At 40.0% G+C, this 18406-nt stretch overlaps 1 protein-coding gene across 1 annotated transcript; it reads right to left on the bottom strand.

The window, feature by feature from the left end:
• Window positions 1–13249: 13249 nt before the first annotated feature.
• On the bottom strand, window positions 13250–17714 carry LOC132278796 (ent-kaurene oxidase-like). Its single transcript, XM_059780683.1, has 8 exons — window positions 17416–17714; window positions 17122–17282; window positions 15085–15246; window positions 14811–14951; window positions 14461–14715; window positions 14210–14371; window positions 13902–14096; window positions 13250–13821 (listed from the first exon to the last, which is right to left on the bottom strand). The coding sequence occupies exons 1-8, from the start codon at window positions 17582–17584 to the stop codon at window positions 13510–13512; spliced, it is 1557 nt and encodes a 518-aa protein (XP_059636666.1). The 5' UTR covers window positions 17585–17714; the 3' UTR covers window positions 13250–13509.
• Window positions 17715–18406: the final 692 nt, after the last annotated feature.

Below are 18406 nucleotides of genomic sequence, written 5' to 3'. Positions count from 1 at the left end.
ACTGACTCTCCAGGTAACTGATAGGGTCTGGAAAGATCTGCCATGAACACCTCAGGCTCGGTATTATAGAACTGAGTATGGAATAAGTCCTTAAATTACTGCCAACTTTGGATGGAGTTGGCTGGCAAGTTGGAATACCACCTAAAAGCATAGCCGGTCAATGTATTTGGAAACAAGCGTACCTTCAGCCATAGATTGGCTGTTGCTTCTCCACATTAGACAGTGAAATGGCTGATATGTTCCAATGTGGACTGTCCGCCCTCTCCATTGAAAGTTGTGAATTCTAGAATTCTAGAATTCTAAAATTCCTTGGATACTCAACTTTGTCAATGAACTCCGGATAGGGCTTTCTATTGGCTGGTCTTCCACCCCTTCGAGTTGGCCAAATTCCTATTGGAGGAATTCTACAAATTGGCCTCTATCAAGTGCTATGGGCTGTGAAAGGTTGTTATTTGGCCTCACTTAAGGTTGGTTGACCCTTTGATGCCCCCCTCCTCCCATTGGCAGTGGGTTAGCGTCAAAAGGGTTATTCCTCCCATGGTTCCTTCCTCCTTGGTCCGAAAGTGGCTCCCTTGGAAAAGGTTGCCCCCAATCGTTATCGGCATGGCCACATGTGGCCTTGGGAGTGTAGGTGCGGCTGGCTGAATGTTCACAGATGGAACATTCTACTGTTCTTGAGGAATATGGTATGGCCATGGCTGGCTAGGCTGATCATGCCATGTCCGCTATGGGAATGCCACTGTTGGAAAGTTCTGAACTTGCTGAGTGGCTGGCATGGGCACTGATTGTGGAATGGTCATCTGTGTTATTGGAAGGGACTACATCTGCTGTAGAGTTAGAAGGAATGAATCTGCAGGTTGTTGAGAGGGACTGCCTTCAACAAAGGTAGCCGACCTGCTAACTTGGAAGGCCGACTGTTGAGTCTTTTCAGAATTGCTTGGCCGAGGGGCCATGGCTTGTGCCAAGCTTCCAATGGATCGCTCTAACATAGACTCAAATCTTTGAGAGATTTGGTCCACCATTTCTGTTAGCTTCCGCTCGTTAGCAAGCACGGCTTTTGATTTGTCTTGCGCAACTCTGGCGAAGTCTTGGGCCACACTTGCTTGGTCTTGCTTAAACCTATCTTGTTGCATGGCCATCATGTGGATGTTGTCCATGATAGGTCCATTTGTCATGGTTTGGGTAAACTTTTCTACCATGATACTTTCATCAGGTGCAAACCATGAACCTTTAGCTGGAAGGTCACTGGCTTGCAATTCTTCAATCTCGGCAGGGTCTTGGATAGACTTGCCTTACCTTCCTTCACCGGCCATTGAACAATCTGTCTAGAGGTCCCACCGGGTGTGCTAATATGTTCGGCTAGCGAGAAAGCGCTGGTTCCGCTTTCTGGATTGTGTGTAAATGTGGAATAGAATAGTGTGAGTTGCGGGGGTGCCAAGAACTGTAATAGTTCCAAAGTATAAATCCGAACGGTTATCCAGTTGAAAAGTTGTAGGGATTAAGCGATTGTACGAAGGTTTGGAATGACCACCTTCGAAGGGTATTTTTTGCTTTTGAACAAGGACTTTAAACTATTCTATAGCTAATGGAAATGAAGACAGTATTGAAGTGCAAGTGCTGAAATTTAAGGTAATTGAAATGCAAGACTTAGAATGTAAGAAAGGAAGTGCGAGTACTAAAATTAAAGAATTGAAGTGCAGTGCTTAGCTGAAAGTAACAAAAGGAGTACAGGACTGGAAATTCATCGCATGGAATGAAAGCTATATAGAATAGCAAAGTGCTAGACTCAACTTGAAAGTATGTAAATTCATTGCTGGAATGGAAAGTACATGAACTAACAAGTGCTAGGTTTAGACATAATGTAAATTCATTGCTGGAATGAAAGGTACATGAAATAGCAAAGATGCTGTGTTTGTATGCTGGGCAGGCAGGGTTTGCAAACTAGCCTTAGGTGCTCTATTTATAGAGCTCTTCATTGCATGCAGCAACTTGATGTGGCAGCTTCAGCAGCTTCTACGTGGACTGATTCTGGACTGCCAAGTGTTCCATGTTCTCTTGGCAGTTGTAATTTCTTTTCAGTTAAACTTCTTCTTGCTCCTTATTTCTTCTGATGCACAACTCAAGCCATGTTTGTACTAGTCCTTCACGAACTTGCATCGTGGGTAGTTTTTGGAATGAAATTCCACTTGTCTTCTTCACAATTTGACACGTGTCCCATGTATTCTTGTTCTTCTTCCGTCTCCCAAATTCTTCCTCCAATTTAGACACGATTTAATCACCTTAAACCCATCATCTAAAATCCACATCAACCGTTTTCAATTAGTGGTAATAGTCGCATAAGACACTGCCACTTTCAACTGATCTTATTCCATAATGTCTTGTAATCCCTTCCTTCTTTAAAGTCCTTTTGTATAATTTCTATACAGAAGAAATTATATCATGCATGTATATAGAAGTTATTTGCAGACCACGTTCTCCTGGCTTTGGGTAACTTCCTTCCAATTAAACTTTCCATTCTGGTCTTTGTATTATGACGCCGTGGCCCCTTTCTTTCAGCAATTTCTTCATCGTGGATAATATATATATGTAAATATATATATATATATCCCTGAATACATCATCCCCCACGTCTGCTGACCATGATCTTTATATTTTAATAACCTTCCTTAATCAGACTTTCCCTTCTTGCTTGATGGCGTCGTGGTCCCTGAATTTCAGTAACTTCTTCATCGTGGGAAATATTCCATCTATGGCGTTGTGGTCTCTTCTTTCAACGATTTCCCTTTCGTGAGTCATATCTGATACATAAATATATATCCATAAATACAAATATTCCCCCACGTCCCTTATTCTTCTGTAACTTTCCTCAACCAAACCTTCCTTCCTGTTTTCACGACATCATGCTCTCAGGGCACAAGTGACTTCTTTTAAATCATGGGTTTAATATATATATATATATATATATATATATATATATATATATATATATCTATAAATATATTAAACCCACGATTTTGTAAAATTACAGCACCAAATACTGACTAAGTCTGAACAAGCCGCTGAGATTTCCTAAAAATAAGGAGAAATTCCAGCCCCACGTTCTCCTCCCTTGACTTGGTCAACTTGAAAGAATTAATCCACCGTGGCAAGTTCAATAAGACTCGCTATGTGTTAATAAATCATTAGTTGGCTAATCTGTGACTTTAAACTTCTCATGAGGTTACACTTATGATAGTAACTCCATGCCACCTTTTTATGACATTATATCCCAAACTTGGTAAGTCCTGGGACTTACCACTTTCCTTCAATTCAATAATTCCACGTGGTGGAACTTATCTCTACCAATCACTCTTCTAATGAAACTACGTAGTTTCAATGTCCCAAAAATATATATTAACCAGAATTACAATCCAGCGTGGTGAGTTCCATTAGACCTTGTCATATTTCTCTTTTCTAGTGGTAACCCATGTCAATAATTACATGTCATTCCTTCCTTTATTGGATAATTAGTATAAAAACCCCATATGGTAAGCTCGCTAAAACTCGCCATTTGTCATCTTTCCATTGGACAAAAATAATGGAGTAAACAATATTAACTACTAAGCAATATGACAGACTTAAAAACATAAGTAACAATATGCACTTAGACGTAAGACATATATACCTCTCCCGAAGCAATTTGTTGTCTCTGCTCGCTCATCAGAGCATTAATCACTGCTGCCTGTGTAAATCCATTTGTTGGATTTTTCTTTTAAATTCTTTATTTGGAATCCAACTTAAAAAAGGGGAAAAATATCTCCAGTCAACGTCAATAGCACCCTCCATTGGCTCAATCACTAAAACCTTGAAGATATCCTCTCTCGAGAAAGTGATTCCAAGCTCTTTTACATCCTTTCCCAATGCCTGCAAATGCCATTCATTTTTCTCAATATTATTGATTTTTGTTGATGCCACAGTTTAAAAGCTTGCTGGCTTCATATGTAATTATGAAACTCATTTCTTTCAATACTAATCCAAAGAGTTCAGACTCGAATACGTCCATGAGTTTCACAGCTTCAACGGGACAATTCTTGACATGAGCGTGCAAGTGTTGTGTAATATTTTCAATCAAAACTACATGAGTATTTTTATTAGTTTCAAAACAAATTAATTAATTATCAATGGAAGTCCAAAATTCTTACAAAAGAATATCAGCCCTTGGAGGCTTGCTTGTTTCCTTTGCATCGATTCATAGGTTGTCACAATTAATGAAGTTCTGAATAAGAGGCTTTAAAATTCCTATAAAATAAAATATGCAATAAAATATAAGATGATGAAAAATAAAATTATATATTTTCTTGTATTAACATGCTATTTTAACCAAATTAACATTTGACAATGAAAAATGGGATCTTCTTATATTTATATATACTAGTCAAGCAAAACGTACATGCGATGCACATGATATGATATTATATATTTTCTTTTTATTTAAAGCTAAAATTCAGTTTTCAATAAAATTATAAATTAATAAACTTTTGAACTTTTAAATTTCAATTTATTAATAAACAATAACTTGAATAAATTTGATTTATTAAATATTTTTATGATAATAAATTTTAATACAAAAAACTGTTAGATGCAAAGATCACTCACTTGGAAACATGTCTATATTTTGGCAACTCACCAAATTCCAACTCCTTTATCAAAAAAGTTAAAAATTAAATTACAAACTGCTATATTAATGTCTAATTTAATCAACATTTTAATACAACAATGTCAAAAGAAAATCATAACCAAACCATATAATTCATTTTACAAGTTTACCAGGCTATTATAGAATTCTTCTATCACACAAGTTAGTATCCGCAAAACACAAACTTATGTGTTAAAAATACAAATTGATCGAAGAAAGAGATAGAGAAGGCTAAGCACTACTTTTTCTAATACATTGGTGTTACAAAATAAATAAATAAAAATAAAAATAAAAATAAAAAAGGCAAAAAATTGGCATCTACAGACAGCAGCAAAGTTCTTTTCTGAGACAACCAAACTTCTAAATAAATGTACAACCCAACTTAATTAAAAATAAAAATAAAATGATTTGGCCGGATAAAAATGAGATTAATGTGTTTAATCCTCATATATGTTATTGTTGTGGCCCCATTATTGAGCTTAATTTTGTAATTCTGATATGATAAAAATAAGATTTGATATTTTTAACTTGTATATATAATTTATTTTGCAAGAAAGAGGTATTTTGTTCTGTAAAGACTTCGATTATGAGTAGACAAAAATTAAAAAGTAAATGGGCTCCCATAAATAAATTTAGTACCTTGAAACTTTGACATACTCAAGATATTTAACTATTCAATCTTTGCTTTATACATAGATAGACAGTGAGTGTGGTTTTGATGGTTCTTCCGCGATACATAATAATGGAATCTCTCTTTATATGGGCATAATGTCATGGATTTGGACCTTTCCAAGCTTACGTGCAGCCTTATACACTTTCAAGTCCCCTTGAAGCGCTAAGTCAGCCTAACCAAGTGTGCTAGCTTAGTGAAGACTAAGGCTAGACAAGTGTTTTGCTTACTTGGGTGTGTAGGAAGAGATTAGGCAAGTGAGCAAGAGAGTTTGGGAATGTATGAACACTTGTATTACTTGAGAGGAGATTACGACTTAGGTTGCTTGGTGAGGAACAAATGAACTCCTGCCTCTTATTTATAGGCCTTTGGCCTTACAAGAACATTCTAGATGTGTACAAATGTGTGGCCTACAATAAGTGTCTAGAATCCTCCAAAGATATATCTACACAATTCTAGAACTACCTACAATGTACAAAACAAGTCTCGAGAATTCTAGAGAATTCTATACAACTCTAGACAAGTCTAGAAAAGGTTAGACAACTCCACACTAGTCTAGAGAATTCTGAAAAGTTCTATAGTTGTGTAGAGAAGTCTAGAAAGCTCCGGTCCATGCAGGCTCCATGTCATCGTTTGTTGGGCGCCTGCGTGGCGTATCCTCTCGACGCCCTCGTCGCGTCTTCTTGCTTGAACCGATAGATATGCTTCACAAACTACCAAAGTGTATCCTCGTGCTCCCAGCTCACCTCGCTATCTGACAGGTTCTTCCATTTCACTAAATACTCTATATGCTTAGGCACACCTCTCCTACTCATCACACGATCCGCAAGGATGCAATCCACTTCCTTGTCAAATGATGTGACAACGGCCGTGGGTATCCTCTGCGATATGCCTCGAGTAAGGTCTTCCGTGTCTTCATGATAAGGCTTGAGCATGCTGACATGGAAGATTGGATGTATCTTCAACTTGGGTAAAAGCTTTATTATGTAGGAGACCTTGCCCATCTGCTTGACAATGGGGAACGGGCCCTCGTACCTCCTTACTAGCCCCTTATACACGCTCTGGAAGGACTTAAACTGTTGGGGTAGTAGCTTAACCATCACCTGGTCTCCCACTATGTACTTCACCCGCCTTTGTTTGGTGTCGGCCCACTTTTTCATCTTCTTTGCTGCCTTGTCAAAGTACGCCCTAGCCAGGTTGGACTGCTCGTGCCACCTCTTGGCAAAGTTGTAGGCCGCCGGACTTTTACCATCGCAAGTCGAAGCAATGGCGTTGGGTGTCATAGGCTGCCGTCTGGTAACAACCTCAAATGGACTGTGATTGGTAGCCTCACTCCGCTGCAAGTTGTAAGAAAACTATGCCACCCCAAGGAGTTTGGCCCAATCTCACTGGTTGGCACTCACATAGTGCCTCAAATAAAGCTCCAGGAGAGCGTTGATGCGCTTTGTCTGCCCATTTGATTGGGGGTGGAAACTCGTAGAGAAGTTAAGATCCGTCCCCATCTTCTTGAAGAGCCCCGTCCAAAATCTACCCGTGAAGCGCGGGTCTCTGTCACTGACAATGTTTTGCGGAACTCCCCAAAGCTTGACCACATGGTCAACAAATAATTCTGCTGCCCTCTCTGCCGTGCAATCTGCTGGTGCGGGTATGAAGGTGGCATACTTGTTAAACCGATCTACCACTACTATAATGCTCCCGTAACCTTCTGACTTGGGCAAGCAAGTGATGAAATCCATGGAGACGCTCTCCCATGGTCTCTTTGGAATAGGCAGTGACTCTAGTAGGCCTGTAGGATGTTGTTGCTCAATCTTGTCTTGTTGGCACACAAGACAAGTCCTCACATATGTCTCCACATCATCACGCATCCGAGGCCAATAGTAAGAATCTTCTAGGAGTGCTAGTGTGCGCTGCATACCTGGGTGACCAGCCCATTTGGTGTCATGGCACTCCCGTATTAGCTCATTTCATAAGTTGTCCCACCTGGGCACAAATAGTCAGTCCCCTGTAGTGAGAAGTAAATCATCCCTTAGCCAAAAGCATCAAGTCTTCCCTTCCTTAGCCAGCTGAATAAGACTTTTGGCTAAAGGGTCATGCTGCAACCCCTCTTTGATCCACTCCACAAGAGGGTGTTGGGGCCGACTGATAGCTGCGAGCTCGGCTTTGCGACTAAGCGCATCTGCCACAACATTGGCCTTACCCGGCTAATATTCAAAATGATAAGTGAACTCCGCTAGGAAGTCTTGCCAACGAGCTTGCTTGGGGCTGAGCTTCTTCTGTGTCTGGAAGTAGCTGGTGGCAACATTATTCGTCTTAATCACAAATTGTGCCCCGAGCAAGTAGTGTCTCCAAGTACATAGGCAATGGATGACCGCCGTCATCTCTTTCTCCTGCACCGTATAGCCCCGCTCGGTGTCTTTAAGCTTGCGGCTCTCATAAGCTATGGGGTGTTTTTCCTGCATCAACACTTCCCCAGTAGCAAAGTCTGATGCATCCGTGTGCACCTCATATGGCTTGGAATGGTCGGGCAAGCTTGATAAGCGCCGAATAATGTATATTCAAGCGCCCTAAATTACATTAACAAAGTCCAGTTATTAATTATTTTATGTAGATTAACTCCAATTCTATGTTTTTATGCATTTTTAGGTTCATTGGCCAAAATGGAACAAGAATAAGGCCTTGTGGAGTCTTGAGCAACAAAAGGGTGCCAATGCTGAATTCTGGCAGCAGTAGAGCCTGGACTTCGCTTGCCATTTTGACCTTCCAAACTCGAGAACTGGACTTCCCTCATAACATGAAAGATTTAGAGTTCTGAATCAGCTTTCCAAATCTTCAAGTGGTTCATCATTCGGAGTTCGGAGCAGAGAGTTATGATCTTCACAACAGAGGTGCGTAGAACTGCCTAGCAGCACTGATGTACTGCCTTTCTCCCCATTTTCGACCAACCAGACTTGAGATTTGGGTCTTCATCAAAACATGAAGTTTTTAAAGCACTGAATCAGCTCTCCAAACCTTCAAACAGATCGTCATTCGGAGTTCGGGGCACAAAGTTATAGCAGTTTTCCCAAAATAGGTCAGCACTGAGCAAGAGGAGCATGTTGCACATTGCACTAAGTTAGAGTGCTCGAAGTCACCAAGCATGCGCTCGAAAATCAGGCAGAATGCCCTTCGGAAATGGCTCATTTCAGCCCACTTGCACATTGGTTTCCTCAATGCCATCTTCCCTCTTTATGAAGTGGTTGGAGGTGTTCCTTGGAGGAGAGAGGGTATGGTTGGAGCATAAAAGGCTACCCAAAGGCCACATATATCATGAAGCTTTATCTTGAGCAAGAGAAAGGAGAGAGAAGAGAGCAAGGAGAAGGGTGTTCTTGAGTGCTACAGTAGGAGCTCGAAAATGGAGATGAGGATGATGCTTCTTCCTTCTTCTAGCTCACCAATGGGTAACTAAACCTCATCTAGGGAGGTGATGAAACCCCTCCCTTGTAAGCATGTGTTAGTATAGTTTATTTTTGGGGATTACAATGTATTTTTGATAGTCTTTCCATGGTCAAGAGCCTCATTTTTGTTGTAATGAATGTTGAATGTTTTAAATGATTATTGTGAGTTATTCATCTTGTCTTGGATGGTTGCCTTTCTTAATCATATTGCTTGCACTTCCATGGTGACAATGGAAGTTAGATCATGGAATGGTTTTAATGGCATGGAGTTGGAGAACCTAGATAGTTCATGGCTTAGGGTTTCCCTTTGATGGGCTATACTTGATTCTTAGCTTTATGTGCATTCACCATTTAAATTAGGGCTTGATAATCCTTGGCTTAGTAAGCATGTTCTAAGCTACATTTTAGTTTAGGTAGTTGATCATGTGAACCTTTGATGGTTTATTCTTGCCTTTCTAATTAAATGAACTTCTTAAGGATATTATAGCAACCTAGTATTGTTATGTATCATGACTATCATATATGTTGTTTTCCCCTTAAATTAATCTTAACCTAGCATGTGTAGAGGGATGGAGGTGGATTCATTTCCCTAGCCTTCTTTACTTGTACTCACTCCCTTGAATTCTTGCAATTTACTGTTTTATGCACTTTTAATTTCCTAGCTTAAGTGACATCCAACAAAACCTCTATACACCCTTCATCATTCTAAGAATGATTCTAGACATTTAGGTTGTATTAGACTAGCGTAGTCCCTGTGGTTCGACTTACCCGACCAATAGCCCTATTTTACAATGATTCGTGCTATTGCGAAGGTTGATGTTAATTGACCAACCGATCAAAGCTAAGTACCGGCTCCTCTGTAACTGCCCTCTTTAAATCATCAAATGCCCCCTGGTATGACTCTGTCCAACTCTAACCACACGCCTTCTTAAAAAGGTTTATCAATGGGGCTGCTCTCGCCGAGTAACCCTTAATAAAGCGGCGGTAGTAATTGACAAGCCCAAGAAATGAACGTAGCTCTGTCACCTTAGTGGGCGGCTCCCACTCTTGAATGCCCCTTACCTTTGCCTCATCCATCATCAGTTTGCCATCCCATATCTTATGCCCTAGGAACAACACCTCCTCTTGGGCAAAGGAGCATTTCTCTATCTTCACATATAGGTCGTTCTCCCGTAGGACTTGGAAGACCACCCTCAAGTGTTGCACGTGCTCTTCTAAAGTGGTGCTATACACAACAATATCATCCAAGTAAACCACTACAAAGCAATCTAAGTAGGGATGGAAGAGCTTGTTCGTCAAAGTATAGAAAGTAGCAGGTGCATTGGTAAGGCCAAATAGCATAACAAAAAACTCATAAAAGCCATACCTCGTCACACATGTAGTCTTAGGCTCATCCCGTCCGCTATCCGCACCTGGTAGTACCCCGAGCGTAAGTTTAGCTTAGTTAAGTAGCGTGCTCCACCAAGCTGATCAAAAAGATCGGCAATGAGAGGAATGGGGTACTTATTTTTTATAGTCACCTTGTTAAGCGCCCGGTAGTCGATGCACATGCGTAAGGACCCGCCCTTCTTCCTTTGGAACAACACGGGTGCGCCATATAGGGCCTTCGAGGGTCGAATGTAGCCCGCATCTAATAGCTCCTTGAGTTGCCTCCGCAACTCCTCCAACTCTGGGGGTGCCATCCGGTAGGGCACCAAAGCAAGGGGTTTAGAATCCGGTTCCAGCTCAATCGTATGATCCACCTCCCTCCTAAGTGGAAACTTCTTGGGCAGCTCTTTAGGCATCACGTCCGTGTACTCGTCTAGCACGGCTCGTATCTCCTTAGGCACATCTTCTTGTGGGGAAGGGACTAGCTCATCATCGAGCGTCTCCATCAACGTAGCAAGATAGCTAGTCTCCCCCTTCCTGAAGCCCTTCTTGAACTGTATAGCTGACAAGGCTTGGGCTTCCAACTTGGCGCCTCGCTCTACTGGCACTATGCATGCTGTGTTGCCTTCCATAATACACATAGTGTTAGCAAAAGGAATGGGGAAAGCTCTCACCTTGTCTAAGAACTCCAACCCAAGGACTAGTTTGAAGTCGTCCATGGGTACCACCGATAGATCTATGTGGCCACCCCACTTGCCGATGCATGCTTGGACGCCATGTGCCATGCCATGTATAGCCTTTGCCTCCGAGTTAACTGCCTTCATGGAGCCCCCTTCTTTGCTATACTTGAGGCCCAACCTCTTAGCATCTTCAATACTCATAAAGTTGTGGGACGCACCCGTGTCCACCAAAGCACGTGTGGGTGTCCCATTAATGCTCGCCTCCACGCACATTAGCCCCTTAGCCGCCGCCTTAGGGACTTCAGTTTTAGCCTTAATGGCATTAAGGATTTGTAGTGAACCCATCTACGCCTCCTGTTGCTGTTGTTTCTCCTCATAGTGGTTTGTCATGGCATTGAGGGTCTTCCTCTTAGGGCAATCTCTCACCCAATGTGGCCCGTCACATATGAAGCATGAGCCCTTAGGCTTGGGTACTTTTTCCTTTTCTCCCTTTCCTTTTTGCCACCATGGCCACCACCTGGCTTACGGGCCCAATCCTTGTAGGGTGCAGCGCCCTTGTCTCCCCCACCTTTGCCGGCATACCTCCCCTTGTCCTTGTCTTTGTCTTTTGGCTTAGATGATGGTTCCTTCTTGGAGCTGAAATCAATAAAGGACTCCGCTTCTGCAATAGCCATGGCAAGGTCTTGCACGTTGCGCCGCCTCAACTCCGTCTTGGCCCACAACTGCAAACCATCCGTGAAGAAGAAAAGAGAGTCCTTGTCGGATAGATCCGGGATCTCAAGAGTCAAGTTAGTGAATTCCTTCACATAGTGATCGACCCAACCTGTTTTAGCCTTCGGAGCCTACCCCTGGCTTCATCCTCGGCATTCTCAGGATAGAAATGCTTCTTAATTTCCCTTATGAAATCAGCCCAAGTATCAATAGAGACCGTACCTTTGCCCATGTCACCATACTTTTTCCTCCACCATAGCATGGCATGGTCGGTGAGGTAGAGGGTCGCCGTGCGTATCTTGATGGTCTCATCTGTCATGCCCGTAGCCTCAAAGTATTTCTCCTTGCTGAATAGGAAGTTCTCCAACTCCCTCGTTACCCGGTTCCCACCATAGCATTTAGGCTTGGGAATATCAACCCGGGGTGCTACTACCCCCGTAATAGTTGTGCCGGACGCCACCGCCCGTTTGCACAATACCCAATCCACTCGCATTTCCTCCATTTGCTCGCGGAAAGTGCCAAGCTCCTGATCAATATAGCCACGTAGGGTGGCAAACTCGCCCAACATAAGTTCTCGAAGTGCTTGGAGCTCCTGCCAAAAGTCACCACTTAGGGCATTGAGTGACCCTTTGACAGCATTCTGGACCTCAGCATCCTCCGACTCCAGCCCATCCATGCGCTGGTGAGCATCCTCAAGCTGCTTCAACACGTTGGCTATGGACCCCTCCATGTTTGCCACACGTGCCTCTAAGCCCGCCATGATGTCCTTCGACCTAGCCCTTGTCCTCACTCCGACTAGAGGGAGATTTGCATCCCTTCCACGTAGCTCCTCCTCTTGGGTGTTACTCAAATCCGATTGCTCCGCCATAACTTCCTCTACACAAGGTGTGACGCCTCACGACCTTAGCTCTGATACCAACTGTCATGGACTTGGACCTTTCCAAGCTCATGTGCGGCCACTTTTAAGCCCCCTTGAAGTGCTAAGTCAGCCTACCCGAGTGTGCTAGCTTAGTGAATACTAAGGCTAGACAAGTGCTTTGCTTACTTGGGTGTGTAGAAAGAGATTAGGCAAGTGAGCAAAAGAGTTTGGAAATGTATGAACACTTGTATTCCTTAAGAGGAGATTACAACTTAGGTTGCTTGGTGAAGAGCAAATGAACTCCCACCTTCTATTTATAGGCCTTTGGCCTTACAAGAACACTCTAGATGTGTACAAATGTGTGGCCTAGAATAAGTGTTTAGAATCCTCCAAAGATATATCTACACAATTCTAAAACTATCTACAATGTACAAGACAAGTCTAGAGAATTCTATACAACTCTAGACAAGTCTAGAAAAGGCTAGACAATTCCACACTAGTCTAGAGAATTCCGAAAAGTTCCATACTTGTGTAGAGAAGTCTAGAAAGCTCCGGTCCATGCAAGCTCCATGTCATCGTCTGCTGGGCGTTTGCGTGGCGCCTACGTGGCGTAGCCTCTTGGTTTCGGAGCGTAACAATAAGCTTAGAATTGGGTGAACCATGTAAAATATTATGTAATGCGTGGATATGTTTGATTGCTATATCTATATATACTTGTGTGATGTAATGTGATGATGTGCTTTCATTGCCTATGATGAAAGCGGAATTTAATTCTCAATAACAATCGGCCAAGAGCTACTTGGAGGGAGTTGATATCCCTAACACAAACAACTAGCTAGTGTTAATTTGAAATTCATCACAAATTTAAAACCTCTGCAAACTAGAGAATTATATAATATAGGATACAGAAGTTTACAAAGAGAGCAACATGGAATTCAGCAACTTTCTATAATAATGCACTCTCTAAATGAGATAAATGGTGGACACATGTTCAGAATGCTTTGGAAAGTTCGTATGGACCATAATGAAAAAAGTTGTGGTGAAAAAGGACGGCCAGAAGAAGCTTCAGTCACTACGGAAGGAAATTGCTTAGGATGTTTGGAATTTCCTCTTCAATTTCTTCGCTTTAAGATTGCTTGCATTGGATGGAGCTTCCGAGTGGTGAGTCCATGGGTATCAACATTTTCCTCCTCCCCTTCCTTCAGTCTCCATTCGAATTCTTGTACAAGTCTAGCAATTGCCGTGCAGGAAATTAACATTGCTTGAAGAGAACCTGCACATACCCTCTTTCCGCCCCCAAATGCCATCGTCTTGTGCAAGTCCATCGGATCATACTTCCCGTCGATAAATCTCTCTGGGTTCCACTCTTCAGGATTCTCCCAAAGTTTCTTATCCATGTTACATCCATAAATGTTTATAGCAATCTAAGAATGAAGCTCAAAGTTAGAAATTCAGGCAAAACCAATAAAAAGTGCAAGAGTACTTTAGAAGAAGAGTAGTCAACCTCAGTTCCAGCAGGAATATAATATCCTCCTAGTTGGGTATCTTCATGCACATATCGAAGAGGAATTACTGGAGCAGGACTGTACTTTCGCAAAGTTTCATGAAAAACAGCAAACAAGTATGGGAGCTGACACAAATTTTCTTCTTTAATCTTGTTTGACCCACAAACATCTCTGATTTCTTGATAAAGACGATCCTATTGGAATTTAGATTGAGATCAAATGATGTAAAATGGAAATGATGCATTGATAACAGAGGAGGGGAGTAGTAATATATCATAATTGATGGTAATTTAGTGATTGAAACAACCTGTCGCATTGGATCCTTAGCGAGTTCATACATAGCCCATTCTGTGGTGACCAAAGTAGTGTCCGATGTTTCAATAATGACCTCCCAAAGTAACATGCCTATTTGTTTCTCTGATAGTGTTTTTGCTTCATTTAACAAGTAATCCAGATAACAGTTCATTTCCTGCTTTAAGTCCCAACCAAGTCATATTAACTACTAAGCAATATGACAGACTTAGAAACATAAGTAACATAGAGTTAAGACATGTATACCTCTCCCGAAGCAATTCGTTGTCTCTGCTCGCTCATCAGAGCCTTCATCACTGCCTGCCTGTGTAAATCCATTTGTTGGATTTTTCTTTCAAATCCTTTATTTGGAATCCAACTTAAAAAAGGGAAAAAATCTCTCCAGTCCACGTCAATAGCACCCTCCATTGGCTCAATCACTAAAACCTTGAAGATATCCTCTCTCGAGAAAGTGATTCCAAGCTCCTCCACATAAATGGATTCCACATCCTTTCCCAAAGCCTGCAAATGCCATTCATTTTTCTCAATATTATTGATTTTCGTTGATACCATAGTTTAAAAGCTTGATGACTTCATATATAATGATGAAGACTCACTTCTTTCAATGCTAATCCAAAGAGTTCAGACTCGAAGATGTCCCTGAGTTTCACAGCTTCAACGGGACAATTCTTAACATGAGCGTGCAAGTGTTGTGTAATATTTTCAATCAAAATGTCTCTGTGACCACGGTGTCGCTTCTGATATATTCATCAGAAACATATGTAAAAATACAATCTATAAACAATAAAATAAAATATAAAAAAAGAAAAAAAAAAAAAAAAAAACAGAGTAACAAGCACATAAATGGAGAATTTAGCAGCACAAATTAACCTGAGCATTTGGTCCCAAAATATTTGTGAGTATATGGCGTTTTACAGTTTTATGGAACTCGTCATAATCACTTGTTGCAACCATGCATTTATCGAAAGTAAGGATCCTCAATGCTTTTGATAACTTTCTTGTTGATATGGATGAAAATCTGGTCACCATGGCCTGAGAACAAACACAAACATTCTGAGTTGCAACCATGCTGCTTTGTTTTCTTTGCATTATATATAATGAGAATATATAAATCATATGAAGAAAAAAAAAAAAAAAAAAAAATCCATTCTCAAGGTAGTTGTCTCCACACAGATGATAACTAGTTTAAGTTTGAAGGTAGCAGACAAATAATGCACAAGCATACAACAGAAGGATGTAATGTTGTTCTACCAAATTATAAGTAGCAGAAAGTTTTTTAGAGATGATCTTAAAAATGAACTCCTCAAGAAGAATCTTTAAAAAGGAAAAATAAATTCCAAAATAATTTAAAATTTGCTAGTATTTACTAGCATTGGTGTGGTAACATAACTACAAGCATAAAAGTGAACAAGATGAGGAATATTTTAACCTTTGGTATTGTTTCTGATATCCTCCCATGGAATTGAATGAAATGTAAAGATAAAAGAATTACATTATTATTATTACTTACTATTATTTATTTATTTATTTTTGGTAACTAAAAATCAACCTACCCGGACTTTTGGATGATTCTCAGATATGGGATCAATTTTCTTATGGAAATTTATTGAGTGTGGATGTGGACCACACCACAAAATATCATGGGATAGAATCCAATCAGGACTCACTTAATTTCTGTATAGTATTTTAAGAAACAATATCCGAAAACAGAGTTAGAAAAGCAATTGAAGAAGATTCTATATTTAGTTATATGAAAACTATTTCTGAAATTTTTGTTTTAGCCTTTTTTAGGCACGTGATTTAATATATATTTCCTTTTATTCTGTTTCCAAGTTAATAGGAGTATTCATTACCTTCTCACCCTGCTTACCAAAAGCACTGGTAGTGGCAGGAGTAACGACAGATGAAAAAGGATAAACATAAACAAATGTCAACAACGTGGCATGTCATTGTCACGCGTGTCAAAAACTCATAATTCATACCAAATGAAGCCACTGACCCTTTCCTAGTTTTATTTTCTGTGAAATGACGAATCAGTCCTCATTGTAGTGAAGTCCAGAGCACTGTGATTGACACTGGAGAAGTAAATTAACCAATTAAAAGGTCCAATGTGTTGGATATATTCATAAAGTGAGAGAGAATCAGATACACTCTTAATGGGTTGGCTTTTGAAATTTAATGTCCATCTGCTCCCTCCGACCCAATTAGTTATCCATGTTTGATTTTATAATTATTTAAGATGACATGTAATTAATGTATGGTTCTTATTTTAAATTATTAAGTTATCGTTCAAATTTTATATATATATATATATAAAATTAAGTTGTAAGAATTTTAAAAAATTAAAAAAGTAATTATAAAACGATGGTATTTATCTTGTTTGACTTTTTAAAGTAAACATTTAATTTGAGACAATTTGATAAAAAAAATAAACTATTAATACGAGACAAAGAGGGTAAAATATTTTATACCATTCAAATGATGTCCGTTAGGTGTAAGTATATGCTTCACTGGGCATACTAAATTATTAACTAATTTGAATTGGTTAACATATTGGACCCACCCTATATTTACTCGTTTTCACAAATCACTAACTCAATTACGCCTCTATAATTAATATTATAGGCCCTTTTAATTAAAGAATGTTTGAAAAATTGTTCTGTACTACTAACCGCAGTTTTATTTGTCAAGAATCCGATTTGGAGTAGAGGGCTAAAAGTGATCATACATGTCTTATACTCCCAAATCGTTTTATTGTTTTTCTTCTACAAATTGATGTACCAGTTCCAAACTTCCAACACAAAGGAGATATATATATATATATAGAGAGAGAGAGAGAGAGGGGGGTAGTGCAGCGATATATATATATTTTATATATATATAGAGAGAGAGAGAGGGGAATAGTACCTCCTTGGCAACATCAGTAGAATTGAGGACAACAACAGTGTTGGCACCAGTTTTGATGGAATAGATTGGTCCATAAATCTCAGCCCACTTCATGAAAGTCTTGTGCGGTTTCTTCTCTTTTAGTTGCAGAAGATTTCCGATCACCGGCCACCCGGGTACCTCTGCACCCAATATATACCAAATCTATACAAATTAATATTCACACGCACACACTCAATATATATCAAGATACTTACGAAAAAAAATAAAAAAATAAAAATGAAATAAAATAAAGGATGAGATCGAGTAGTTTACCAGGTAGAGTTAGGAGACCATTGGAGTGTTGTTTCTTGTTCTGATCATTGACATATCCTCTAATGAGCCATATTGAAATACCACCGAGAGCGATTGCTGGACCACCCACAGCAACTGCTGTTCCTAAAGCCATTGCTTGGAGATTTAGAATAGACTCGATTAACGCCATTGGAGGAATATTTCAAAGAAGAGAGAGAAAATGAGAGAGATCTAGAGAGATACAGAGTAACCTAAAGGGTCCTTGGTCAATACTTTTTCTATACGAGTGGTATGTCTCAGTCCAATATAAACAGAACATGAACAGTGTAGGTATTGTTGTGATTTGATCCTCAGTGGGTGGGGTTTATAAGAAGACAAAGAGTATCTTTTGTCGTTTGGTAATTGTTAAGACTGGAGTCGACGGAGATGGAATATTCGGGCTTTTTTTACTGGGCCTACTTTTTTTTTTTTTTAACAAAATACTAGGCCAACTTGGTAATGGCGTTTTTATGCACCCAAGATTGATTTCTGACCATAATATTCCTATTTTAATCGTCCTCCTTGGGAATCTAACATTACGATATTTAGCATTTTTATTATTATTATATTGACACCACCTAGTGAGTTGAGTGACCAAAATGTCATTTATGTTACTCTAATATGGTTAACTAAATTACATAAAGTGAAAACAGAAATGAGAGTGAATTTTAAAAAGATAATGTGAGAAATAACAGAATTAAATCATAAGTAACGAAATTTGAACGAGAGCGTACTTAGAACGTGAAAGCGACCCATGTTGAGAAGGATGGCTTGACTTCGATCATGACATGAATTACCATATACCAAAAAAAAAAATTACCAAATCTATCATTTATGCTACTCTAATATCATGACCGAAGTTACATAAAGCGACAACAAGAGTGGGAGTAGCAGTGTGAGAGTGACAGAATTAAATCATAAGTAGTGAAATTTCGAAAACACGTTCGGAACGTAAGAGCGACATATGTTAAGA

This window comes from Cornus florida, unplaced genomic scaffold (genome assembly GCF_030987335.1).
Source record: "Cornus florida cultivar Cherokee Brave unplaced genomic scaffold, ASM3098733v1 CherokeeBrave_3.0.0_Hap2_Chr10, whole genome shotgun sequence".
Lineage (NCBI taxonomy): Eukaryota > Viridiplantae > Streptophyta > Magnoliopsida > Cornales > Cornaceae > Cornus > Cornus florida.
Note: the sequence above shows the minus strand (reverse complement) of the source record. Positions and strands in the feature narration are given on the sequence as shown.

Excerpts from the sequence above, each read along its gene's own strand:
- LOC132278796 (XM_059780683.1), bottom strand. The coding sequence starts at position 17,584 with ATGGCGTTAATCGAGTCTATTCTAAATCTCCAAGCAATGGCTTTAGGA. Across the intron at positions 17,283-17,415 it reads TGGTCTCCTAACTCTACCTG|AGGTACCCGGGTGGCCGGTG; the intron begins GTAAACTACTCG and ends TATTGGGTGCAG. Across the intron at positions 13,822-13,901 it reads ATATTCCTGCTGGAACTGAG|ATTGCTATAAACATTTATGG; the intron begins GTTGACTACTCT and ends CTTCATTCTTAG.